Genomic DNA, 27,676 nt, shown 5'->3' with positions numbered 1-27,676 from the left:
AGGCGCGTCTCGTCACCCCGCCTCAGGCGGTGGGCGCTGGCCGCCGCTGTGTGGTTTTGCTGGGGCTCTCGCTGCCTTTCTGCCGGCGTTGTCATCCCGGACTGGCTTCTCGGGATGGCGTGGCTTCCTGTGGCGTGTTCGGTGTGTTCCTCTGTTTGCGAAGCCGGAGTGCTCGGTGGCGTATTGCTAAGAAATGCCGCGGGAGGTTCGCGGCCGAAAGTAAACCTGTTCTTTCTCCCTAGTCTTTTTGACGGGCGGCTGTGACCGCCCTTCCCCGCTGGGAAAAGAGCTTATCCGCTCTTTGCAATTTAAGCTATTTAGATTTCTTCATGAAGGTTTGTGTGTTTATTGGTGCTTTTTTTTTTTTCCCCTCTTCTGAGACATTGCTTTATATTACATTTTTGGGTTTCTTGCTCTGCCTGTTGATCATATGTAAAACTTAAAAAAAACAACAACAAAACACCAACAAAAAAAACCAAAAAAAAAAACCCCAAAACACCAACACCCACTATTCTTCCCTTAAACTAGTCTACCCCTTGATTTCAAGGCAGAGAAAAAATTCAGAGGTGTGGGAAGATGCTCTGTGGGAGTTATAACTGAAATAGGAGGAGTTAGCATGGTTTTGCATCTCCTTATTTTTAGACTTCTAGTGAAGTTGGAGGACATGTTTGAATTGGGAGTCTTTCATTTCACTGTGACTTTGTGGAGCCTCATTAACTAGATGTCCCTTAGGGGTCATACACGGGCAGTTCCCCCCAAAATACTAATTAACCTATATTTTTTGGAAGTACCTTGCAGAGGGAAAAAGAATTATTACAAGGTGGTGATATTTTTTGCTTTGCTGTACCTCTTGGGCTTTTTTTTAACCAGTTTAGTATTTAATGCCTAAGATTTTTGACTCTTCTAACCAGATTTTGTTGAATTAAAAGACCTGAACTTGCTGGTGACCTTTGAAGAAATTGGAAACTAATTAGGTAGCTTAACAGGCTTCAGAGCGTGAAATAAAACTGCATGAGATGTAATGTATAAAGCTGCATAATTTGCATTGAATTCTGAGTTTGCAGCTGTAGATACTCTAATGCTGTTTTTTAAAAATCTGTGTTTCAGGTTCAGCTATTCTGGCTCTCTTGTTAGCTGGCTATCTAGCACAGCAATATTTACCGATGCCTACACCAAAAGTAATTGGGATCGACCTTGGCACGACTTACTGCTCTGTTGGTGTCTTTCTTCCTGGGACAGGGCAGGTGAAGGTTATTGCAGATGAAAATGGGCGCAACAGCATACCAAGTATAGTCTCTTTCACAGACAGAGACGTGTATATAGGATATGATGGCCTAGAACTGGCTGATTCAAATCCTCAGAACACCATATATGATGCAAAAAGATTCATTGGGAAAATCTTCACTTCAGAAGAACTGAAAAGTGAAAGTAGCAGGTATCCTTTTAAGGTAAGTAGACATCTTCTTCAGTCCTCTCCAAGCAGTAAGCCATAGGACGCTTGAAACATGTAGTCGGTGACCAACTTGTCTGACCTTGAGTCACTTGGCTAAACCTGATATGCCTGAAAACTATAAGAGGTATCCAGAGAGGGGAGGAGGAAGCGGTTGTGGAAGTCACGTACCGCTGCGTGAGAGCTGATAGTGACTTTTCAGAGAACCCTGTCCTCTACTGTGAAATGTGTTTCTGGGTAACCTTCCAGCCTCTTCTCTTAAAGTATAAATTTCAACTTGAAATTCTAGCTGTGCTTTGCTGAAACTTCACTTTTTCCCTGAGATTAAAAAAAAAAAAGTCAAGTGTAAAAGTCGTCTTCTCTGTCCCACTGTATTTTTTTTTCCCTAGCACTTTTCTAGTGCTTATTTAACCAACAGCAGATCTTGAAAGCTGCTTTTTTAAAAAAAGTGTTGCATTAGTTTAGCATGGTGCAGTATTTGCTGAAAAGAGACAAGTTTTTGGGTATTGCAAACAGTCTTTGAATTCCTTATTTGTTAAGAGAAGCTGTTGCAGTACCAACCTGTTTGCTTCCTTTCAGAAAGAAGAACCTGTGGGAAGCTTTATGAGTAGGGTAAACCTAATGATTAAAAAGCATTACTTTTAGCTTTGAATGTGGTGTTGAAGTTGATTACGCAGTTGCTAGGTCTTAACCTTTTGTTAACGTGTCTTACCTGGGCACAGTGGGTGTCGCTACTTTGGATATACTCCGACCTCTTAAGTTGCATGTCTTGCATAATAGTCATAGTCAAGGAATAAAAGTGATTCAGGAAGTGGCAAAAGCACATTCATATTTTTCCAGAATAAACAGGCCATATGTGAATAAAACATTTGGCGGGAGCAAGGTGGGAGAGCATAAGAAAAAGACTTCTCACCTGTGGGTTGTGTTGCTTTTTCCTCCTAGATTGTCAACAACAACGGATCAGCTGAATTTTCTGTGGCAACTAATGAAACTTTTCGCATCACTCCAGAGCATATTGGCTCTCAGCTGCTACTGAAATTGAAGAGAATGGCAGAAGGCTATCTTGGCATGCCCATTTCAAAGGCGGTCATCTCTGTGCCAGCAGAGTTTGATGAAAGGCAACGGAATTCTACCATTAAGGCAGCTAACCTTGCAGGTGATGTCTCTTTATTCCATCGTTTTTCTGTGAAGCCTTAAAATTATCTTTAGGTCTACGTCACTAACAGTGAAGTCTTTGGGGGGGCTATGGAAACAGTGAATCAGTGATAGAGAACCTTAGAATGGATTTCTTTTTTTTTTTTACTGCAGACCATTACCAATTGTGAGGAGCAGCAGAGAACTCTTGGGTACCAACAGCTGCAGCTGACTAATGCAGACATAGATAGCTAGAAATAGTAAGTTTTACTTGAGGGAAAATAGTCTTTTTGGTAATCTCCAAATAGAGAGACTATACAGAGCACCCTTGGACAATAACTTAAACAGAAATAGAATATGTGAAATAAATCTCCTTAGCAAGGTTTCTCTGGAAGAAACGTGTTTGGGCAAAGAATGGTTCATGACTTCACCCTGACACTGAAGTAGTATTACTTCAGGCTTAAATAAGGAGAAGAGTTCACTGGGTATTATTGCTTAGAAAACTATTTCCTTTAGATCTGACCTCTTACTTAAGGTAAGTTTGGTTTAAAAAAAAAAAAGGAAACCTAATGGTAAATGTCATTTTGATGCGAGAACTGCAGTTTTCTGAAGTGTATCTGACTGTTCTTGGTATCTTTTCTCTTTGTAGGGCTAGAAATTCTGCGCGTAATCAATGAACCCACAGCTGCAGCTATGGCTTATGGACTCCACAAAGCTGATGTGTTTAATGTTCTGGTAGTGGATTTGGGTGGAGGGACTTTGGATGTGTCTCTGTTGAACAAGCAGGGAGGGATGTTCCTCACACGAGCCATGGCAGGTGAGAAAAATGCTTTACTTTCTCAAGAGTGGGGGGAAAGGAAAGGTGCACCTCAAGTCACCATTAGCAGGGCCTTTTAAAACATACCAGCCTCTTCACATAGTGTTCTCAGCTGCCTTTCATGCAAAATGAAGTTTGTGACTGGTTTCAATAATTAAGGTAAATTCACAGGTTTTGGCTGACTCAAAAGGAGTAAGTTGTGGTTTCATTTTATCCATGGCTGTTAACTTTTGTGCCCGCCAGTAAAAGTGCTGGTGTGTATTACAGTTACTTTGACTGGACTTTTGTGGGCTGGGGGTTTTACGAATCTTTCTATTTCTTTGTCCAAGCTGGAAATATTTGCCAAATCGTTGACCAGTGCTTTAGAGCAGCCTCGCCTTGTGTTTGGCTCCAGCTCGGTTGGGCGGGGTTAGCCCACTGTGTGTTATGCTGTTAACCCGCAAGTAAGTTTTGTGGTATGTATATGCCAAAGTGATTCATCACTTGGCAAAGAGTTCTGGCAGCATTGTTTTGCAAACCTGTAGGGAATATACAACTGCTTTTCAGATTGACCTGAATCCTGACCTGGATTCAGATGAGTCTGAGATGCAGTGCTAGCTGTCCGCGTTGCCTTGAACAAACAAGTTTTGATGTGAGCTGCTGCTCAGTCCAGTAAGAGTGGAACAGCAAGAAATATTCAGCAGCTTCATTCTGATCTATTTAGATGGAGGTCTACTAAGTGAATTCCTGTTTTCAGTCAAAACAAAACAGTGGAAACTGCTTGAGAGTGTTGCTCAATGCAGATGAAAATCTGAGGCTATTTTTCAACTCTGTTGAATGGAAAGTGTGAACGATTGTTTGAATGGTTTTGGAAACATGGTGCAAGAAGAATCTTTCAGAAGAAATTGGTTATATGTAATACTTCCCCCCCCCCCTTCTCTGAAGGCTAATATAAGATATACTTGTTAATACAGCTGGAGTTCACTGCTTGCATTTTATCACTTTCTTCTGCTTTTGGCAGGGTATATACGTACACTTCAGTAGCATGTAATTTTTCGTGTGGGTGTATAAAGACGTTGAATAACTTCAAAGCATTAAAACAACAATCCCTATAAAGCTGTACTGCGGAAGTGCTAAGAGAAAAATCCATTCTGGGCAGAGAAATTTGAAACTAGGAATTTTAATTGGAAAAACAATTTGCTGTGAGAGATTGCACTTCAGTTACAGGGTTCCAGCTAGAAATTAATTGTTACGTATTTTCTTCTATAGAGAATACCTCTGAGTTAACAGCCACTGCTGCTTTCTGTTACAGTGTAGCAGAGTGGTTCCAGGGGGAAAAACGTGGAGGGGGATAAATTCTAAAATAGTTGCTAAACAAAAATCTGGAAATTACTATTCATCATACATTGTCCGGTGGACGACAATTATGTCCGTTTTCCCAGCTCTGTGATCTCTTGCTCTCTGCTTACGGTCCTAGTATCATTGTTCTGGCCCTTGAGAGCCATCTCCCAGTAAAAGAGAAGATGGGTGCTGCTTTCTGAAGCTTTGAAGGTGATGTGCCTGATGCCTTCTATTCTGACGTTTCAGGTAACAACAAACTTGGAGGACAGGATTTTAATCAGAGGTTGATGCTGTATTTATATGATCAGCTCCATCAAATGTATGGTTCTCTGCCAACAAGAAAAGAAGAAATACATCGCCTCAGACAGGCTGTGGAAGCAGTTAAATTAAATTTGACTGTTCATGAGGCAGCTACACTAAGGGTGTCATTGACTATGCCAGAAAGGAAGCTGACAAAAGAAGGCGAGGTACAAACAAACACTGTGCTAAAAGGCAAGCCTTCACAAAAAGCAAAAGATCTGAAAAATCTTGGAGACTCTTCAAAAGTAGAGAACAACCTTGTCAAGGTTGTGTTTGAAACCGAAATCTCTAGGAAGCTATTCGAGATGTTGAATGAGGACCTTTTTGAGAAGATTCTTGTGCCCATTGAACAGGTGTTGAAGGAAGGCCACCTACACAAAGCAGAAGTGGATGAAATTGTGTTAGTTGGAGGCTCCACCCGCATTCCTCAAATACGCAAAGTTATTCAGGATTTCTTTGGAAAGGAACCTAACACCTCTGTAGATCCCGATCTAGCAGTTGTAACGGGCGTAGCTATCCAAGCAGGAATTGTTGGTGGGTCCTGGCCTCTCCAAGTCAGCGCTATAGAAATTCCTAATAAGCATTTACGGAAGACTAACTTCAACTGAATATAAACTCTTCCCCATTGCATTCCATCTCTCCAAAAGTGTACTCTGATGGTGCATACTTATCTGACTGGCAGTGGAGCCTAATCTTAGCCATATTATACTCATTTTTTCTCTGTTCCATTGAAGTGTTACTGGATGCCTAATTGTGTTAAAGCTAGATGTTACTTTAAAGATACGAGTGGTTTTTGAAGTTCTGAAGTGTCCTGTATTTGCTTATAGATTGGGTATTGGATGAAAATGCTAGTGATGACACACTCACATTTTCTTGCTAAATTCTGTTAGCAAATCCTGAAGAGGTGTTTGTTTAAAATACAAAGGGAGTGTGACCAAAGGTTAGAGGTAATGTGGTATGGTACTGTAGGTATTCCTAGGTCCCGTATGTTTACTTTGAAAGAATGTGAAGCAGTGTTAACGCACACAGCACTAGCAGTGTTTAGCTTAAATTTATTTATTAAATTGAGTCATTTGAGCATTTAAGCACCTTTCTAAAAGGCATGTTGCAGCTTGAATGAGACATGCATTCACTTGATTCTTCTGCTGTTCATAACAGCATAATGGTGTTACTGAGGCTGCATGGCAAATGGCTTCGCGTTTCAGCCGAACCCTAGTAAGAAACTTGGCTCTTGCTGATGTAGAGTTACTAGTGTGTCTCCGAGGGCTTACTTCCTGATCTGGTTTTGGCAATTAACATACAGGTGCTGCTGTCATACCACTGATGTTCTCCACGGAGAACAAGGGCATAGTGCCAACTATTTATACCTCCCCCCGCCCTATTTGAAAACTGCGGTAACTTTATGTATCGTAAAGCCACACCTGTGTGTCTTCCCTTGAATTTGACCAACAGGAATTTCATTGTCGTGCAACTACAAGTGTGCGGCGTCTTTCCATTTAAGTACCCCAGGCATTTTCAGGGAGAAAATGTGGGACAGAAGGAACTGCCTGGATGAAGTCTAGTTCCTGTAGTCCTAGTAATAAATGAAAACTCACCCAACTATTTTGTACTTTTTAGCTCGTATCTCTGGTTTAAGTTCTGTCATATCCCCAATCTAAACCGAACATAGATCGGAGATTGTAGCTGTTCTTTAGGGAAGGAAGCAGTGTCTGTAGCTCAGGATTTGAGGTAGCGCTTCCTAGGACTTTATTTTAGGCAAATAGATTGCTACCCAGCTATCTAGCAAATGCATGGGGAGGAAAAAAATTAATGATCCGAAAAAAAAATAAATTGGTGTCCGTTCTGCTCTCTTTGGAGAGTTAAACGAATACTTAAAGGCCAGTTGAATTTTTGTCTGTGTAGAGCTTTCTACAGTGAAAACACTTCATTCAGCTAAGACTGGCTTCAACGTCCATCAACCCAGTCTTAATCAGGTAAGCTCTAGTAACAGGTGCTTCTAAGCATCTTCTTGTATGCTCCAGAATAATTTTGTTTGTATTAAGCTTGCCAAGATAAAGCGTGGGGCTTAGATTTATTGTTTAACCTATGACTATATTAAAATAGGCTTATTATTCTCCTGGCGGTAGGCCTGATTTATGGCGCTGCTGTAAATCAGTTGTGCTGATTCAGCTGTTTGCATAGCTATTGTCTAAACATATCTTTGAAGTAATCCGATTTAAAATCCCCTTAAATTGAATCATAGTTGCACACAACCATTCCATCAGCATTGTTTAACTTCACAGAGGATTCCCAAAATATTGCTAACATCTGTTTAATTTCCCCGAGTCGAAAACCAAAGTGATTTTTTTATTTGAGGATTTTCTTCCTTTGTACCTCTTTGAAAGCGACCCCGTCTCTAAGTCTGTATGAAACTTCCAGTAACATGGGATATAATGTGTTCAAAAGAAAACGTTGCACGGTTACGAAGAGTGAGTGGTAAGTCCTGCGGTAGCTCCTGCGTTGAAAGAAGTGCCTCTTCAGTGAAACCATGGATGAATGCCAACATACAGTACAGTTCTCGTACGCGGTTGCTATTTGGGGCCTTTGCTTTGCAGATATAAATGTATGTATTTAGTTCACCATATACTGCAGTGTCCTTGGGGTCATTGTGGCCTTTCCTTCTGCCCTGCTGTAAACTCATCTCAAAGTCTACCGGAGTTACAGTAGGACTTTTAGTCTTCGGGTTTTTTAATGCACTGTGTAAAATGAGCAGACCTCTATGAAAATAGAACCACATCGCAGTGAAGTTAAACTGTTAAAAGCTTTTTGCAATTTTGGGCCAAGTTAGGTAGGAGTGTGGGAATAACTTTAAACTGTTAAAACTCGATGCAAATAAATGAAGTACTTTTTTCTTTCGCATACTCCTTCACTCTGGAGGAGTTAAATCTCCTTCAGTGTTAATCTGGGAATTGTAAAGGAAGGATGAGTTGTTGTTTACTTGTTTTTAAAAAAAAAATCGCAAAAGGGTATTTATTCAGATTTCTATACAGATTTTTTTTAGTAGAGAAGTTACTGTACATTGGATATCTCACAATGCATCCTTATTTATTAAATAACTGTTCTGTGAATTCTGCAATCAAGTTATTTATTTTGTGTGTGTTGATTTTTAGTATTGTACTTTGGCACAAACCATTGAATTTTAAAGATGAGTCCACTCTACCAAGTGGATGTTTCCAGGTATGCACATGTACTGCTTACCAAAAGTCTCTCTTTAAACAAATTGCTATTTTAAGGCTGAGATCTTTCTACAAACAATTCCTGAAATCTGAGTACGGTTGCCTGTGGTGTTAGGTGTGTAACAAAGTTATAGAGCTAAAGCTTCTTTTGTGAGGTGAAATTCTGAAAGTGTAAGATGCCTCACCAACTGTATGTTCGTGAATCGTTTCCAAATGCAGATGATGAAATGCATTTTATAAATAACCTTTTAGAATGTTTTTAATAAAAGCAATTTCTGTCCCTTGGCCATGTCTTGTTTCAGTTTCTCGGGGAAATACTGTAACAGCACTAGTTCCCTGTCTTCCTTGAATTCCTTTGGAGGTTAGAGGATGAGGTTGCAATCCCTCAGCTTGCCAAGGGCTTGCTATACCCTGGAGTGACAGATCTTCTCTGGGAAGTGGCGGAGAGGAGTGTGAGGAACTGGGGTGGGAGGGGAGAAAAACCCTTTCTTCTCAAGCTGCAGTTTGGGGTGGAAGAGCAGAACGGAGAAGAAAAGTGCAGGTTGCTACAAGGGGAAACAAGGACTGACTAGGAAGAAGCACTAACAGGGAGGGAAACCATGGTCAAAGGGTGTGTCAGCTCCTTGCTCCTGTTGGGAGTAGGAGCAGTTCCCACCCCTCCTGCGCTTACGCCCCTTGTGCCCCACCTGCTGGATCACAGGATGTGGGGCAGGAACAGGCCCTTCCTCGTGCTGGTCAACAGCTGCGGGATGGATGTGGGGAATGGCTCTCGGCATACGTAGCGTGAATGTTGGAGACAGGTTGGTGTAGAATATGAGCAAATGCGGTGTTTGTAACGTTGCAGGTAGGGAAGCTTGCCCCAGTAGGTTCCAAATTGTCCGTGGGTATTTCCAGCTGTGAGAGGGTTTCTACATGTATGTCACCTTGGGATTCAGGCTGGGAAATGTAAGGTCTAGAGTGCCTGAATGATGATGGCATTTCATAAATGAATCTTTTAGCCTGCAGTTTAAACCCAATCCAGAACTTTCATGGACAACTACTGCCCAGAAACATAGCCAGAGGAAATGCTACAGAGCATTTGCAAGCCTTTCTGCCTCCCCAGTGCAAAAGCTGTGACGATACCCTAAGCCTAGTCCAACCTTCCCCCAACAGACAGCAATCAACTGTGGCTGGCAAAAGGCAGAAATGTGTACGTTCCTGTGAGGGAAAGGAGGGCTTCCCCTCACCTTCTTTCCAGTTTCTCCTGTGATACTGTCAGGGAAGTGGAGAGCAAAGGCTAGAACCAGGGCTGAAGGAAGCGGTGCCTGAGAAGATACTGCCTGTGGGATTTTTGAATGCTGTGGGGAAGGAAGTCGAAGCAGAGCATGAGCAGGTTTTACTCCATGCTTCTCCCCGTGAATAGGAAAAACATCATTGTGCCCTTCTGAGCCTCATCCTCACTTTAGACTCTGCCCTGATACCCTGGCTGTCCCATCCTTCCTTTCCCTAACCCAAGCAACCTAGCTGGAAAAGGAGCCCCTCAAAGGGATGAACAGTTGAGTCCCCCATCTTATCTCCAACCGAGTGACGGTAACCTGCGGAGTCAGAAGGCCCTTTGCGAACAGCCCCAAGCTGGGTTTTTCCACACTTGCCTTATCCTCAGCCTAGCACCTTCTCAGGAGTCTCAGCAGTTAGCGGCCCATATGGGGCAGAGCCTTTCGTAGGTGTGTGTGCCCATGAGTAGCCCCATAGGATGAGGTGGGGCCTTGTCCTCGTTTCAGTTGGGATGGAGTTATTTTCTTACTAGTAGCTGGTACGGTGCTGTTTTGGATTTAGCATGAGAGTAACGTTGATAACACACTGATGTTTTAGTTGTTGCTAAGCAGTGCTTACACTAAGTCAAAGACTTTTCAGCTTCCCATGCCCTGCCAGCGAGAAGCTGGGAGGGGGCACAGCCAGGACAGCTGACCCAAACTGGCCAAAGAGGTATTCCCTACCATATGTCATGCTCAGTATATAAAGTAGGGGAGGTTGGCTGGGGGGAGGGGTGACTGCTGCTCGGGAACTGGCTGCGCATCGGTCGGTGGGTGGTGAGCAATTGCATTGTGCGTCACTTACTTTGTATATTCTTTTATCATTATTATTTTTACCCCTTTCTTTTCTGTCCTATTAAACTGTCTTTATCTCAACCCACGAATTTTACTTTTTTTTTCCGATTCTCTCCCCCATCCCACTGTGGGGGTGCGGGAGTGAGCGAAGGGCTGTGTGGTGTTTAGCTGCCTGCCGGGTTAAACCCAGGCCTGATCCCCGAATGCCCTGGAGGCATAGGAGAGTTGCTGTTTGGAGAAAGTGCAGGAGAGGCGAGGTATGTGCTGAGCCGGCCTGCAGGGCTATGACATGGCTTTGTCTGCGCTGGCAAGGGAGTTAGCTGGCGACATTGCATTTGGTGGGTTGGGTACTGCAAAGGCTGAATTAATATTGGGCTTGAGGCAGCCAAGCGGTCCCTCTTTGTTTCTTACAGTGAGTCTCTTTCACGTCAGGTGTGTGAGGAGAGTAGAGGTTGCAGACCCTGGGTGAAATTCTTACTGCCACATTGCCTTTTCCTGCCTACCCTAAGCCTGTTAGATGGTTTACTTTGGTAAGCTATTGGTGCATGAAAACATAGCAGGAGCATATCATGCTGCTTCTGCCTCCACTGCACCTCCTTTTTCAAAGTATAGCTATATGTGAGGACTACAGATCGCTGAAAGAGGAGGAATGGCTATTTGGCTTTTGCTGACACTAGCCCACCATTTTCTTTTCTCTCAGATTTTGCAATTATTCAGCCTGCAGCTTTTCCCAGCTGTGGTCTGAGGGTAGTCTGAAGCTGCAAGCTATGTCAGCCCACCAGTAAGCACAGAAAACCCGCCTCCCCACAAATAAAAGTAAAAATTACCGTGCACTGATGCCAGTCCTCGGATTATTTTCTCTGGACCTCTCAAAAGGGGTTGGTCTCTGAGGTACTGAACTCTACCTCCCCTAGCCTTACGCCTAAAACTCATTCATCAGTTTAGGAATGGCACTCACTTCAGTCCTTTCCAGTTCCTCCTGCGATGCTTGCAGGTAAGGGTGGGTTTGGAGGGGAGCACGAAGGTGGGCAAGGGATGGGGACACGGTTGGGGGAAGCGGAGTCCCAGAAGAGCCTGCCTGTGGCACTTTGAATGTTGCAGGGAAGTTAAATGTTGGTACGAGAAGGTTCTGCTCTGTTGGGAAGGTACTGTTGGCCTCACTCGGGGGGAGAGAAGGGGAAAACAGAGATGAAAAGCAGGAAGCTGTTCTCTCTCCTGAGAAACGTTCTGTCACACCAGCCTCTCCAGGACTTTCAGCAGATAATAGTTACTTGGGCAGGGTTGTTCCTAGTCTAAAATCATTATATGCTTCTAATAGTTTTGTGCAAGTGATTGATAGTATATTTAGTTGTGTTTTGTAGCCAATTAAACTAGATAGTACTCTGTTTGTAATGTAGGAAGACAAGCTTTCTTTTTTACCTTCAGGAAAGGATAGAGAAATCATTCACCTTCACTGTAGTAGAATCACATCTCGGAGGCCCTCTCTTCAGAGAGCCTCCATCGCTTCTCACCACCTTTCTAAAACAGCAAATACGGTTTGCTTGCTATCGGGCAAGAAATTAAGATCCTACTTGATATTAACCAGGTGTCAATATTGAAGTAATATAACAGGGCTGTAGACTGAAACTTTATTCATGTACTTTATTATTTTTAAAGCAGTTGATGGGCATCTTCTCTTAGTTTTTGAAGACTGAGTTGGTATTAAATTTGAAGAGTTTTAGGAACTGTAATAAAAATGAGTATTTATGTGGCCTACAGAAGCATAGGCATGGTTAGCTGACAAGGCATGGTTAACTGACACTTTCAGTAAATGTACATAACCTGTCCTGCTGCTGTAATTAGTATTGAGGTTTGCATTAAAATCTACTAGCGAAGAAAGAGATAGCCGCACCTGACTCCATTTTTCTGGGGTTCTTTCACAATGTGATTTTGTAATGCTCAATTAGCTACATAAGAAATGGCTTTCAGTCATTTGAAACCATTTTTCAGTTGTTCGGAAACCACAAGGTCAAAAGGAAAATTAACTTAATGTGGCAAGTTTATTGCCTCAAGAATTACCTAAGTATAGATGCAAATATGCATGTCCTAAAAATCAGCACCAAGTGACATCTGCCTGTATGTCCACACAATAAGCAGTTTGGGGTTTTAATGAATTTGCAATCATAATAAGAATGTATTAACTAAAAGGGCATAACGTGAGAGCAACTTCATTAAGTACTATTTTTTAATTAAAACCAGTGTGTGAACAGCAAGATTTATTTTTCAATCTGTCTTTACTAGTGCAACAGTTAAAATAGGCCATGAAAATTACTGCTTCATTATGTTGTTCCAGCGCCATTATGAACAAAATAAGTGATTTGTATAAAATCAGAAAGTTATTTTAATAAACCTTCAATATATACAGATTGTAGTTGTAGTAAACAGCAGTGTTGTGAGGAGCTTTTGAGTAAGCTAGTCATTTTATAACACACATATCCCTCGAGTGTTTACTGGAGTAAGGAATTCTCGTCTTCACTAGGAATTCATTCCTTAGTTTTCTTTATCTTCTTATCCCAGCCTCTGCAACTGTTTCAGAAAAGGTACTGTTTCGTTGTAACAAATTGTGTGGCGTATCATATTCTAGAATGCTTCCTGCATCCAGAACAAGCGCTCTACAATGCAAAAGCAGAAAGGTTACAGGAGAGGAAAAATCAGCTCTTCAACAGTATTTTCCAGTCCTAATGCAGATATCTCTGGATAATGGGAGCTTTTATTTACAAGAAGTATCATTCCACTAGGTAATTCATCAGTTTGTAAAGCTAGGAGCTCCTATATTAAAAAAAGCCTTTTGAAAAGGGCGTTTTTGCTTAATTGGTAACAATGCTACAGTATAGTCCATTTACTCTAAAGAATTAAGTGGTCTTAATAGTAGCTTATACCTGTACCTTAGCAGGAAAAATATTAAATTAATTCTATAATTAGAAGGGGGAAACAGAACACAGGCTATCAATATTAAATTAATATTGATGCTCAAGTCTTTTGTGATACCTTGGATTGTAGAGATACAAAGATACTAAGGTAAGAAGTGTTGGAGTGTAAATTTTGGTAAGTCTGAAAACTGATGCATTTAAAGGAAGCCATTTATTTTTAAAATGGTTTACTGAAACTTATTTACCTCTCTGAATCCATGACTGTATGTAATAGTTAATATTGTGCAGTTGTAAAACTCTCTTCTGATGGTGGACTGTACCAAGTTATCTGGTTCCATGTCAACAGAAGCTGTTGCCTCATCTAGGACCAGGATTTTTGTCTTTCGTAGCAAAACACGGGCCAGACAGACCAGCTGTCTCTGCCCAACACTTAAAAATACACTTTTATGTATTTTTACATAAACAAAAGGTCAGGTCAGGCACATTGAGGAAGGGGAGAACAACATAAAGCTGAGATTACTGCGGAGCCTACCTGTTCTATCTTTCTTAACACTTTATACTTCTATAAAGACTAGTGAAATATGTTCACCTTGTTTTGGAAGTTTTGATTTCTTCTTGCTTGGCATACCAATGATAGTTAAGGTGTGACTTTTAAACACCTGTGGCTGAACTTCGTAGTGTAAACCCAGTCTCGCCTTCAACTTCTATATTCACATTATAATGGGGACTCTGAATAAGCCAAATTGAATGCTAAACCACTTTTTAATAATGTTCAGTGTGAAAGTTTGGATACTCCTATGTGTTAGCTGTGGCGTATGGCTTCTAGGAACTTCCCCCTGAAAATGATCTGTCAAAAAAATTCAAGTTGATGCTCAGTACAATCCATTTAAGACCTGCCCCTTTGCTGCTGAAAGCTTCGGTATTTGTCTCCTAATGCTTAGACTCCTTTTATTTCAAGCATCACCTTCCTTACGTAACTATGGGTTAATGTTTTACAAGGAAAAAATTAGTTCCTTTGCCTAAGCAAATAAAGCAAAGGCACAAGCTCTCTGCAGTTTTGCCTTCCTTCCAGGTTTGGTGTTTTTTTGGTTTTGTTTTGTTTTTCAAATTTAAATAAATGAGCACATTTCTATCCAAATCTAATTACGGGGTGCATGAATTGCCCCTCCCTCCCCCCCACTCCTTTACACCTACTCATATACTTGAGCTGAAAATAGTCTACTTCCTTGGTTTCCCATACAGCACAGGCCATAGGACTTAACACAGTTGCGACCAGCTGGCCACCTCAAAGAAACTCATACTACCAGAATAATTGTACTTCGAATGACAGGAGAAGTGTCATTTTTGTACTGATACTTTCTGAAGTAAATTCTCTGGGAGGAGCACAGTTTTACAGTACCAGAAAATAACTGCAATAGCACTTTCTCGTTTATATACCTGAGATTTTCACCACCTTCTGAAATCTCATGAAGGAGCTTCTTTGGGAGCGACTGGACAAAATCCTGTAAGTCATGCAGTTCCAGTACCTCCCACAGTTCAAGACCAGAGTGTTTTCCATGTGGATCCAAATTCGACTGCAGTATCCCAGAAAACAAGACGGGGTCCTAAATAACAGCAGAACGTGAGTGCACAGTTCCAACACAAACCTAAAAAAGTCTGCCATAAAGCCTTACATTAACGTAGGGAACTGGGACAAATAATTTTGGAAATGAAGCTTTGCAAGGGAAATTGTAGCATTTTGAAGCTGGTGGATGAAAAGACAAAATCACGTGGGGTCTCAGTGTGCTCAGATCTTCATAAACGTGAAATGTAAAGCGCAGAAGATTTCTTATGCGTTCTTTGTGCTACCGGTTCTATGGCTGACTAAAGACCCAGCATCTGGCAACTGCAACAACATATGAATTATTACTACTGTCAAGTTTGTGAAGCACTGGATACTACATTCATGAGCGCTGTTAAGAAAAACTAGGCGGCTATGATTATAAGTCAAATTTTCTTAATTTCTGACAGGAAAGGTGACATATTCAGCAATAAGAACAAAAGCATTTGTTGCATAAATATTTATTCAATGAGCATCACTAGCTTCTGTGCACTGAATACCGCAGGGAATGTCTGGAAAAGTACATGTAGACTAGTAGACGCCAGGATGCATATGGGTCACATCCAGCACTTACGACTGTAGAAACAAGCATTTGGTAGTTAAGTCTAAACACTTTTTTGGATGCACACAAAAGCCTTTTTCTTAAAAAGGCACATTTAGGAAGTAGTACTTGACAACATATGAATACCTGCGCAGATTTATAAACAGAACTGACGTTTTTAGAGGCAGCGAAGAGACACCTTGACTAAGTGCAGTCACAGTGCACTGGTGACCCAGTTGGTAGAGTGTAAAAGGCCAACAACATTCACTAGCAAGTTACATGCAAGCAGAACAGTGATAATTTTGAGGGAGATAGGTGACCAAGAAGGACTGTTAAAATGGTATGAGATCTTGTGCATATTCTTCATGTAAACTTCATGTTACTTGCATTAGAACATCATTAAAGGAATTTGCAAGTCTGTGCTTTATTATGATTGTTAAAAACTGTTTGCGTTAGATATATTTGACTGATCTGAAAAAGTGTGTGCACACTGAAAGCTTTGCTATCTCGCCATGCCCTTTTTTCTGTCCCAGACTTTTATCTTCATCGAGTTCCATTTTCCCGACCCATGCAGTTCAACACTCCAGACTCCACCTACTCTCCACAAGCTCCAGTCTCCATTTTTCCACCCTTCCAGTTCTAGTTTCCTTGTCCGATCCCAGCTTGTTAGTTCACCGAATTTTCCTGTACCTCTCTCAATTTAGTTGCCTTGATGTGAATCCAATATACTCCATCCACAGTAAATCAGACCTACAACTGCAGTTGAGAAAATAAATACTGTGTAATTTATAACTGTCAGACGTTGTGCAGATTCATAGGGTATTAGCTGCTTAAAACAAGAAAAATGTTACAACCGAGCATGTATGAATTATCGTGTTTTGAAGTCCTGCAGCATAATAAAATTTGGTTTAGTATTGCCATTTCTGACCCTAAAGTTATGTCAAAACCTGTAAATTTATCATTCCCCTGAGCAAATACATTTCTCAAAGGAAAAGCAGCCAAGGATTTGAAGGAATATATGATTTTTTTTTCTATCCAGCTTATTCTTGGAAAGACCCAAGCTATTTTGGTTTAAATATTAGCCTCGTCTCCATGCACAGGCTATGGTAGAGACACACAGGAAATACTACCAGAGTTAAAGCTCAAAAAAAGCTAGGAAAAAAAATAGACCTTCCTTTGGAAAATGTCAGATAAATTTATTATAAGTGATATTAACATCACTCGTGCACAAAAATGGTTTTATGAATGGCATTCAGGAACATGCAAAAAGTCTTCAGGTGACCGTTAAATTTGTGTCTTAGGTTTTACTCTGTACTACAGCATTTCAACGTAAATCAGTTTAACAGCATGAACACAATCCTAATGATACGTAAACTAATCTTGAGTTTCCTGCCCTGTTCTGAAGTAAGCAGGGACAGCGTCACGTGACAGACCATCGCAGATTACTTTAAATACATATTACATGATTTGTGTATACATCACTTTATTCCCTACATTCTTCAGACATAGAGTTATTTTAAAATAGTTTTGCCTTCAGGTGGGACTTGAAAACACCATATGTAGCTATACACATAGAGATTCTGGAGAACATGAGTTATTCTAGCTGAGACTGTTAAACTAAACCTGGCATAATAAAACCTTATGTCATACTTGTGGTCTCCCTGTTTTGAGGCTTCTTTCATATAGTTGCCAACATGCAGTTGTGACATTTTTCAGGATAGCGTTATGCCAGCAGTACTGAAGATTATTGTCTAATCAAATAGCTAAGATACTCAAAAATTCAATTCTAAAACCTGATAGGCCATAACAGAGCCTGTTGTCAAAGATCAGTAAAATTCTACTGGAGTTTTATGCCTCTGTCTCTTGGCAGCCTGTGGACTTTGGGGTTATAATTTCTCCAAAAAAAATAAAGTGCCTTGTGTTAGTCAAAAAACATAATAGTTACCTCTAAAACACATCTCACCTGTGGAATAATGTTAAGATTTTCATGTAGGTCGTGGAGTCCAATAGTTGATATATCAATTTCATCGATAATTATTTTGCCTTCAGATCCCTCTAGAACTCTACAGAAGCAATTTGTCAGTGTTGATTTACCAGCTCCTGTTCCTCCAACAATTCCAACCTGGAACAGGAAGTTTTCTGATAAAGACTATAACTTTCCATGCTATGCATTCTATATGAAAAATGATTAGTGAATTCAGTTTCAACTTTCAGTTCAAAACTTCTGTTTCTTTCACCAACATGCAATCCTATAGGTGGGTAAAACTGTTTAAAACTCACTTTTGGAACACATGACTCACAATCACAGCTCTCCCTCAGAAGCTGTACAGCCTATGCCTGGTTCAGTGGGAATCCTCTCCTTTTCCCCTCCCTTTTGTCTAGCCCTCCTCAGCTCAAACCAATGACTCTAAACTAGGTCTCGCCTGGTGTTCCTTGATCCCAAACCCAAAGTTGATTAGCACTAATCTGGCAGCGTATTTCTCTACATAAATATTCAGCACAGTGGACAAGAGGTTTAATTTCAAATTTGGATCTTCCTTAAAACTGCCAAATTCATAAAACATATCTCAGTTTCTTACAGGAATAAGAATTTCTACATAGTAGGAGAAAATACTTTGCCTTTTCTCATTTGTGTTTTCTATACTGTCGTATCCACTTCACATCTTCCCTGTTCAACATCGTCTTGCTGTATCTGGTATTGGAGTCTCCCCATATGAAAACTTTCTGAAGTAGAAAGTTGGGAAACAGAATTTTATACCTCTGATTTATTTCTTGTTGTATACAGTACCTTCTCTTTACTGTGTCTGAAAAGGGTAAATTCAGGGCTAAACCAAGATCCTTCCTGTACTGAGCCTTGTAGTTAACAAACTCTATTATTCCTCTATTGGGCCACCCCACTGGTGGTCTTTTTTACATTATCCACGGTTCCTGGAATTAAAACCATTGGTATTTCAGTACATGACAGTAAAAATGTTACAAGTTAATAAAAGCATTAGGAAAATTATCCCAGCAGGTTTAGGATAATTCCAATGCAATATAAGGGAAGGAGAACCTACTTTCATGAATACCGGGCAGAAACATTCCAGCTGGGTTTTTTAGGGGTTTTGGTTTTGGGTTGTGTTTTTTTTTAAGAACGTGTTACACACACATTTAAAAAAGTAAACTCAGTTTAACTGGGTAGTTGCTAATAGTCTGGTATCTGTTCCATCAATTGGCAGGAACTGAATTTAATCTGATGCCTAATCTCCCAGATATTTAAAATGCCTATTTTATGAGAAACATTTCGTTTTAAGAATTAGAGCAGGAGAGAACAGAAAGATGTGAACAACGGTTAAGAAACATAAACACGGGGGAAGGGTAAAAGAGAATGAAGATGTAGAAGAGAGTCTTGTTTCCCAGACAGACCAAGGCTCTCATGCTTCCATACTTGACATGGGCACTACTTTCAGAAAAGCATAATAACCAAGGCAAATCGGTTTGAAACAAATGTCTCTCCAGATATGAGGTGAGTAACGGTTAGGGGTCTGACAGGCCTCTCTTCCTCTATTCCCCTCTTAAAATGCTCCTTCTGGTTGCACATAGCATAGAGAGTTCTCCTGAGTTGTAGCTGCATTAGTCTTACTACAAAATCTGTTGCTAAGAAGGATGCCAAGAAATTTACTGGTCAAAATAGGAATAAAACTGCTATGACTATAAATGTAATGAAGAAGCTACATATTATTCTCAATATAAAAAAAAATTAGAAAGTATTTAATAACAAATTATAACCTGCTATTACCACTCACCAATATTAAAGCCGATCTAAGTAATTTTCTATGCACATAAATTAAATATTCAAGAAAAATGCTCACCATTTCAAGAAGAATGCTCACTTTGTTATCCCTTTTTGCATATTCACAAACTTTTTCAATTGAAACTGCATTGGTCTCAATTTCACATGCTTTACGCACTCAAAAATTTACACTCTGAATTATCTGGGGAAATAGTTGCACCGTAGAACATAAAAATTTGACTCTACTAGAGTACAGCATACTGATTTCAAAACTTACCCTGAATTCAATCATCTCATAAGCTGGATGCTTAATCACAGAAGCCAAAAAGTGTACAGAAAATGATGGCACGCCAAATGAACTATCACTTAGAAAACCACTGATCTCAGTGTTCCTCTGAGCACTTCTTGTCTGCTTTCAGGCTGCCCAATGGCTGTTGTAATTTTCACTAACGTAACAGCTCCAGAAATCTGAAACTACTTCAGTAGTGCACAATAATTGTATGATATGTTGAAAGGAAAAACATATATGGCTCATATTGTGGGTAAGTAAGCTAGCAATACAGAAAAAAGAACTTGCAATGGAGATATGTATTTGGTCTATCATGTCTGCCAAATCTGTCGTCTTCAAGCATTGGGAATGCTTCTGCAGAGAGAACTGGTACCACTTCCATGGTACCAATTCTGTCGTTAAATATTCCCACTTCTATAGGAAAAAAGTGAGCCAAAAGAATTCTGAGAGTCAACCATTTTGTGATGCCGTATGTAACTAAATAAAGAATGGCGTCAATTTGACATCAGATGAAGGTGAAAAACTGTGCAGTACCTGTGACTGTCATCACCAAATATATGATGATATAAAGGAGATTGTTCTATCTCTGAATAATAGAAAATGGAACTCTTGTGAGTTGGGAGAAGATGTGGATATGCCATGACAGGTAATTGTCTATATATTTTTTTGTATTTCTATTCATTAGTATCTGTCAGCTGTGTTTCTGAAGCACTTACCACAGTGAGAATCTGGACACCACTAGGCTCCTAAGCACCGCAAGGTTAAAGAAACTTGGATGCTTAGTTCATGTATACATAATACTTAAGATTTATTTTAACTAACAACTTATCGATACGGTTTACCTTACTTCAAGACACGTTTCAGATGTGGCTCTCACATACTACTTTTACAAGGACAATGCCAAAGCAAATGATTTTAGTAAACTTTTAAGTAAACATTCCCACATAACATTCAGTAAGTGAGCAAGAACAAGAAATCAAATATGAAGTATAGTTGTACATAACCAGGCTTCTTATTTGGTTTAACGAAACACTTTTAAAAATAAATCATACCTAGTTTGATTAACTTGATTTTAAAATATGTTTCAATAATTATTATTTCATCTAAATTCAGAAGTGGAAAACAATTAATGTGAAGCTTCCCAGAATTAATGGAATTCAATGGAAAACTCTGTTCTGCCCACGGGATTTAGTTTCATTGATGCCACCGTGTATATTCACCTACTCAACTTTGTTGTATGTATTCTTCCCTTTTCATATGCAATGTGGTAGCAGCAAAAAATTTATACCATTATTTACATTTAGAGCATAGGATATCGATAAACCCACTGTAGAAGAACGCACTGTATTTCCAGCCAGTACTACAAACAGTGCAGCAAAGAACACCATTAAATTTCCCAGAAATTCAAGCCTGACTGATAGCTGCCTGTAGTAAATCAAGGCAAAGAAAAAAGCGAATTACCTACAAAATTTTTTATAGTATAGTGAACGTATTGCTAATATAATGACTCTTTGAGATCATTGTATTAGCAATTTACCCACTTTACAAAAGAGGTAAGTACTACCATTCCCATTTTACAGATGGACTGGGGAGGGAATATGACATACATAGAACTGGTAGTACTGCTAAAAACAAAATGCAGGTCTCTCAACTCCCGGCTAGTGGTCCCTTCACTCCTCATACTCCTTTCCTACTCTTCCTATCTGGAAAAGATTCAAGTATATGACTGAAAACCAGAACTGAAAATCTTCTCCTTGCTCATCTCTGCCTGTAACTGAACTGAATCACAAAGGAAGGAGAGTAAATGGACCTACTTCCTTAAACCCAAGATTCCACTCTCAAGACCTACCTGGTGCCTGTAGGTAGAGACACCAGGTTACTTTCACATGAACTACTGATATATAAATTAGATTTGTTCATAAACTTGGAAGAGGAACTGTTAGTTGAAATGTAGTACAGTCCATGCTTATGATGTATTGGTAAACTTTTTTTTTTTTAAATATTCTCATCCCAGACAGCATATGCATATTTTCTATAAACCTGCTAGTTTCTGGTACATAAAGAAGAAATCATCCTAGTGCTTAGACATAATCTATGCATTCATTACAAAGAGTAGTGGATAAATTGCTCTTGTCCTTCTGTTTCTCAGTGGGTTTACTCTGACTAAAGGTAAACACTTAGTTGTGGAATTCTACGGAAGGAGGTCTCAGTCGCAGATGCAGAACTGCTGTAAAGTACCTGTTTGAGATGACGTTGTTGTAGAAGTAAACTAAGTTCTCATACACATCATCACTATTATTTCTAATGAATCTCTCTTGGTGGCCAAATGCTCAAACTGTTGATAGCCCTACAAGAGCCTCACTGAAGTGGGAGATCACAGGAGAATGCAGTGCTCCTGCTAGCCGTCAAATTTGTCGTGAACTTGCTATGTAGTATCGCTAATAAAACAGTACAGACAAAACAGACATTTTAAGTTGCTACAGTTTCTTTTACATTGTGTAATCTGTTAAGTAATTCCTGTAATTTTTGAAATGAAAAAGTTGGAAGTGTCTACACAGAAAAAAAGCTATTCACAAACAGTATAGAAAAAAAAACATCTGTCTTTTGGGACACACCAACATTGTAATGCTGACATAACTGCAATATATAAAACACTGGCAAGGTTAAAATAAGAGAACATTATTTCCAAATTCTATAGAAAATGTGCTACACCACAAGACGTGTGTAACAACCTAAACACTTTCTACCAAAACTTCTACGTAAACTTTCAAATTAGAAAGTCCTGCTGCTTTCTCAGATGAACGTCAGACTTTATTTCTTCAATGTAATGATGTCTGTATTTAAATTCCTTAGCAGAGACTGAATCCAGGCATTCTTTTCCTTTCTCTCCATTCTTATTTTAAGAATCTTTTAAGGTCTTTAATCACAGACCATACTTTGAGCATCAAGAAACAAGAATGCAGCCATTAGTCTTTCTGAAACATTACTTTTTGGTTTCTCAGTAGCATAACTGACGCTCTAGACAAAAAATATCACAGGTAGTTTAGGCATCATTCTAATTTACATCTGCTGTTTCAGGGTTACCCTTCAACTTTTAACTTTCACTGTAATAGACACCCCATTTTTTCAGGTAACTTCATCAAATTTCTTGGTAGGTTCTATATCATATTATATCTTCCTAAGAAAAAGGAAAATATAAAGAGAAAAACTTAAGTCGTTAAAAGTTCCCAAGCATTACAGGATATGTTCAAGAAGTGTTCTAATTTCCTTTTAAGAAGCCTGAAGATTTTTTCTGAAAGCAATTTCAGATGTGATCTGTGTGTGTGTGTGTGTGTGTGTGTGTATATAATTTTTTTTTTTTTCACAATAAGGAATAATTTAAGCCTGTATCCTTGATTGTTTTGGACATTTCATCCACATTGATTGTTTTGGACGTTTCATCCACATACATCTAGAAATCCTTATAAAAGCTTAATGAACTTACTTGGATAGTAAAACAAAAGTATCGCAGGGGAATAACTACCACTACAAATAGTGGTGAGGCAGATGTGATAACTAGAATGGTTCCAATAACATCTAGTGTAGAATTTAGCCAAGTCCGTCAGTAATAATAGAAACGTAAGTCCACTATAAATAAGTCCTGTAACAATGCACAGAAGAATCAAGATTTTGTGAGTAAATTTCACTAAAAACTTCAAGAAAGCATCCTTTAAAAATTGAATCAAACTAAAATATTTTCGATAAAAATTAGTAGGATCCCCCAATTATATCCTAATGAAATGTATTCATATATCGTTATTATTTGTCTAACAGTGAAACAGACATAATAGCTGTTAGACTACTCATGGTATGTCAGAGAACAGGCTCAGAGTGCGTGAAGTCAAAAAGAGACAGCTCTTGCTATTTTGCTACTCAATACTATTTAGCTTACATAAAGCATACCAGACTGAAAAGGAGGCCAGGAATTCAAATCCTAACTCTTGTATACTCCTGTTATTAATTCTAGAAGTGTACTGAAATATTACTGATCTCTTACTGCACACGGTAAAGCTTTTTCAAACCCAGCTTATAATATATTGCTACCAAAGAATAGGGGCTTGAGTGAAACCTAAATCAACTGATCTTTTAGTGTATTAGACAACCAGTCTTGGGTCTCTTCTAGAGAACACAGCAATCAACAGTCACTGTATTTGAAGTAATCAGTAATTGTGGCCGTGTGTACCCCCCTCTCCCCCCATAAGACACAACCACCAGTGGGGGTCGTGATGGCTGCATCCAGCCTAAGTTGGACTTTGGGGAGACTGATGGCAACACAGTAGCCAAGGGCTGTCTGGAGCAGTGACCCAGACGTCTTGCTGGTATGCAAATATGAATGTAAAAGTCAATCATCTTACTCCATAAATAGTTGACAGCCCAGGGCCCATCGAGCTCTCCTGCACAGCTGCGGGCTGCACGCCAGGATTTCCCCTTGAGTAGGGATGCCTCTCAAGGTTGAGAGATTCCTTGCTGCAACAGATCCTCGGTAAGTGACTAATAGCATGCTAAACTTTGAAATCTTTGCTAAGTGATATAAAGGATTGCGCATATGTAATCCTTTAGACAGAAACCCTTGACCAAGTCTGGGACTAGGACTGGATCCAGCTGCACCTAGACTCCTCTCTGAGAAGGAGTTTAGAAAGCAAGGGGGTCTTTTCTGAACCTCATGACTCAACAGGAGGGTCTCCCTGACAGTTTTGTCCGACCCTGTCCTCTATCCAGTAAATAATCAAGTGTACCTTGCCATCGAATCTTGTTAAACCACTGTCGCATTTACCATTGAACTTTGTTAACTCACTGTTTTATATCAATAAAGTATATTTTTTGCTTCTCTCTGATGAGTGAAATGTAGTCTCACTCCATCCGTGACAGTAACGCATTGCAACAATCTAGTTATGAGGAGAGTGGGAAGTATTAAAGTCATAGTAAATAACACTCGTTTGTGTATTAGAGGTTCCAGTTAAAGCCAAAACACTACAAAACCAGAAAGTAACATTTACTTTAAGTCTATATACCTCTGAGAATGTGAATTTAATGTATTAATTGGTTTTGACAATAACATTTGATTCTGATATGCAATATACTATCGAAGAAAAATACTTTTTTTTTAAAAACAGATCAGGTTTGGGTCTGGTAAACTTGTTGCACTGCAGGAATAGTCTTTGAGGAATGGCCTCCTAATGATCTTGGATATGTTCTATACAACTTCTACTGATAACATATTTTGATGATTTTGTAAGAAAATAGCTTGAGACAGTTCTTTAAGTTTCAATGCACTGAAACGGCTTTCTATTGCTAGATATTGCATTCACTTAATTTGATATCTTTAGTTTTTCAACAATACTAAATGGAATTAAATCTGTAGTCACTCAAGCTTCATTTTCATAAAATGGAAAATATGCATGAGTTTTCCCCTTACCTTTGTGCATCTACTGATGATCTGACCAACTGGATTCGTTTCAAAATGCTGAAGAGGAAGGTGCAATACATACATTGTCTAACAGCTGATGATGCAATGCCTGAGAAGCAGACAGGGATCCCCTGGTGAGCACATAAGCACCGCAGCAAACGAGAAGACCTTGTGAATGGATAAATTAAAAGACAGTATGAATGGTTGGGGAGGGAAAGGAGATGGACCTTGTTTCTGTCTTTTTCTACCACAGTGAGCAATCCAACAGTTGCACTTCATATCTTATTTTTATTAATGTACTTATTTGTATTTTGTTGATACATCTTACTACTTCATAAGTATGTTTTTCCTGCAATTAAGTCTCTCATCCTAGCATGTCGCTACATATCAACACTGATTTCCTTCCTCACTGAGATGCCAACATAGCTTCACTAGGTTACACTTGGATGTTCCAAGAACTCACAGAAGTACAATAAAATTAAACAGCATTTTCTACATGTCTGTATATCTCTTCTCTCCTCAGGTTAAACTGTTACACTATATTGCACACTATTCTGTTTATGAAACAACCGGCATTATTTCTTTCCTAATACACATTCAGGCAGGTCAGACTTGGCAAATGGTGAGAAAACAGTCATAAATGCTCGTCCTTGCCTTGTATGAATCCCAGAAGCCCATAGATATGAAGTTTATAGTTTTGTGATTGTTTCCATTCTGTGAAATCACTAACTTTTGCTGTTTCTGCAGTCCAGGGGCTAAGCCATACATTTTTTCCAATGGCTAGCGCATTTTGTCCGAAATAAGCAGCTATGGTTAGCCACATCCATTGCCAGTTGAAGGCTTGGAGGTATTTCAAAACAACTGACATTTTCATCTAAATATACCAAAAAAGAGAATATATTAAACAAAGGAGTTACTGTTAAAATCATTATCATTGTTGAAGGCAAATTCACATTACGTAATGGGAATTGGATACATTAAATTCAGAATAAATCTAAAGAATTTCTTAATTAAATCTGATAACTTAGGTATATAAAATCATACTGTAAAAAGGCTTCCTCTCCCACTACATTCTGCTCTTTAAAGGTACCTAGCATAAGCAACTTTGCTTGTGACACTTTCCAGTGTCAGACCTAAAAAAATCTTACATATATAGATTATACAAAACAAAAAAACAAAACCAAAACAAAACACCAACCAAACGAGTGCAATTCCCGGGCAGTTTGTGTGAAACAAATCTTACTCTATTCATCAATGGAACTAGAACTTTAGAACTGCCGCTCTGGGCTACTGGAGCCAAGGAAATTAGTGTCAGCAGGAGAAAGTTCTTGTCCTTGGTGTAGATGAGGACTAATGGGGCCAAACTCAGCTAGGCCACTTGAAAGGTGGAACTGGTAGGAGCACAATAATGACAGATTCTTGGATTTCATTACAAGGTCTGGAGTGAAATGAGCTCTAGTTGGCACAAACTCTTCTGTCTCTTCTGCAAACTCATTTTTTTCAAGCACCTATTTCTACCATCCTGCTAGAAACTCATACCTTCCCCTCTCCGCCCCCCGTTCTTATTTTAATTCAACTATAGCTTCCCAAGAAGTTTTGACCTTCTCCACACTCTGTTTCACGTGTTCTTTTCCCTCTCCCTAGTAACTGGCAGATTTTTTTAATGGAGTCTGCAGAAAGTGTGCTTCTAACATAAAACAATACTGCAGCAGTATTACCATGCAAAATTTCTAGTCTCTGCTCCAGCACACAGGTATTTAAACTTCCTAAGGGTAAGACAAACAATGTTTTTCTAACAGAGGTAAAAGCTTTTTTAATCTTTTTCTTTCTGAAATACGCAAAACAGACTGGACTTAGATGTCATATGAAAATACAGTCAATAGCAGATCATCAAAATAGAAAATCTCAGGCTACATACTTAAAATTTGGTAAAAACCTGTAAGATTTATTTTAAATTCAGTAATGAGATGTCAGGCAACCTTAGCAAGAAACAGAAAACTGCAATTTCAAAATAATACATTCTTAAAAAAACAAATGTCAAAGCCTTTTCTATTAGTGATAATTACACCACCAGTGGCAACTTTTCCTTTATTGTTAGTATTTTCCATTGATCAAAGGAAGAACTGCAAACAAGAAACACTTTCAAATCTTCTTGTGAATCATCATACAAAGAATATATCCATTTATTCCTAAGCAAAAATGGATACTATAAAATCTTGTCAGTTTCTCCTATGGAGACACGAACTGTCCTCAGCCGTTCTATTTTTGTTGTTAGAATAACGTTATGGTCAGAAGACAACACTAGGTATGGTCTTTTCATTTCTTGTATAATTATGTGTAGATAAAACCGAGCTTGCCCTGCATAGGCATCAGCTAGAGATGTAAGACTGCCCTTTTCTGAGGCATATAAGTGTGGTGCAACTTGGGTCTCAGCCCTTGTCTGGGGTCAGGATTAGGGCTTACTATCTGCACATCCAATTCTACTACTTCTGGACCAGGCTGGTTAATCTTAAGTGTCCTGCATTGTCTGAACTTGATAGGTTGAGTCTCTTCTACTTCATCTTTGCACTATCTTCTACCACTACAAATACACCACTGCAGTGCTTTACAAATTGATCTAGGAGGTCATTCAACTACTTGAAAGCCCGGAAGTTTTCTTAAAGGTTGAAAAAGAAAAATCAGTGTTACAGGGGAAAAACGAAGAGCATAAACAACTTGTTAATACACCAAGAAGTCAAATTGCTGCCAGGGAATTGTGGGTGTATCCACATCAGCGACTTCAGTTGGTTTTCCAAA

The 27,676-nt window shown here is 39.4% G+C and overlaps 1 protein-coding gene and 1 pseudogene across 1 annotated transcript; one reads left to right on the top strand and one right to left on the bottom strand.

Moving 5' to 3' along the window:
• Window positions 1-1,097: 1,097 nt before the first annotated feature.
• Window positions 1,098-8,519, top strand: HSPA13 (heat shock protein 70kDa family, member 13; the record flags this gene model as incomplete). Its single annotated transcript, XM_009327786.1, has 4 exons — window positions 1,098-1,448; window positions 2,393-2,606; window positions 3,234-3,401; window positions 4,968-8,519. Coding segments are annotated over 4 exons (1,395 nt in total), but the record flags the coding sequence as incomplete, so codon positions are not given.
• A 4,343-nt stretch (window positions 8,520-12,862) lies between these two features.
• Window positions 12,863-27,676, bottom strand: part of LOC103920208 — a 38,006-nt pseudogene continuing 23,192 nt past the window's right edge.

The sequence above is a fragment of the Pygoscelis adeliae genome, unplaced genomic scaffold (assembly GCF_000699105.1).
Source record: "Pygoscelis adeliae isolate BGI_AS28 unplaced genomic scaffold, ASM69910v1 Scaffold14, whole genome shotgun sequence".
Classification (NCBI taxonomy): Eukaryota; Metazoa; Chordata; class Aves; order Sphenisciformes; family Spheniscidae; genus Pygoscelis; species Pygoscelis adeliae.
This window is presented reverse-complemented; position numbering and strand designations above follow the sequence as displayed.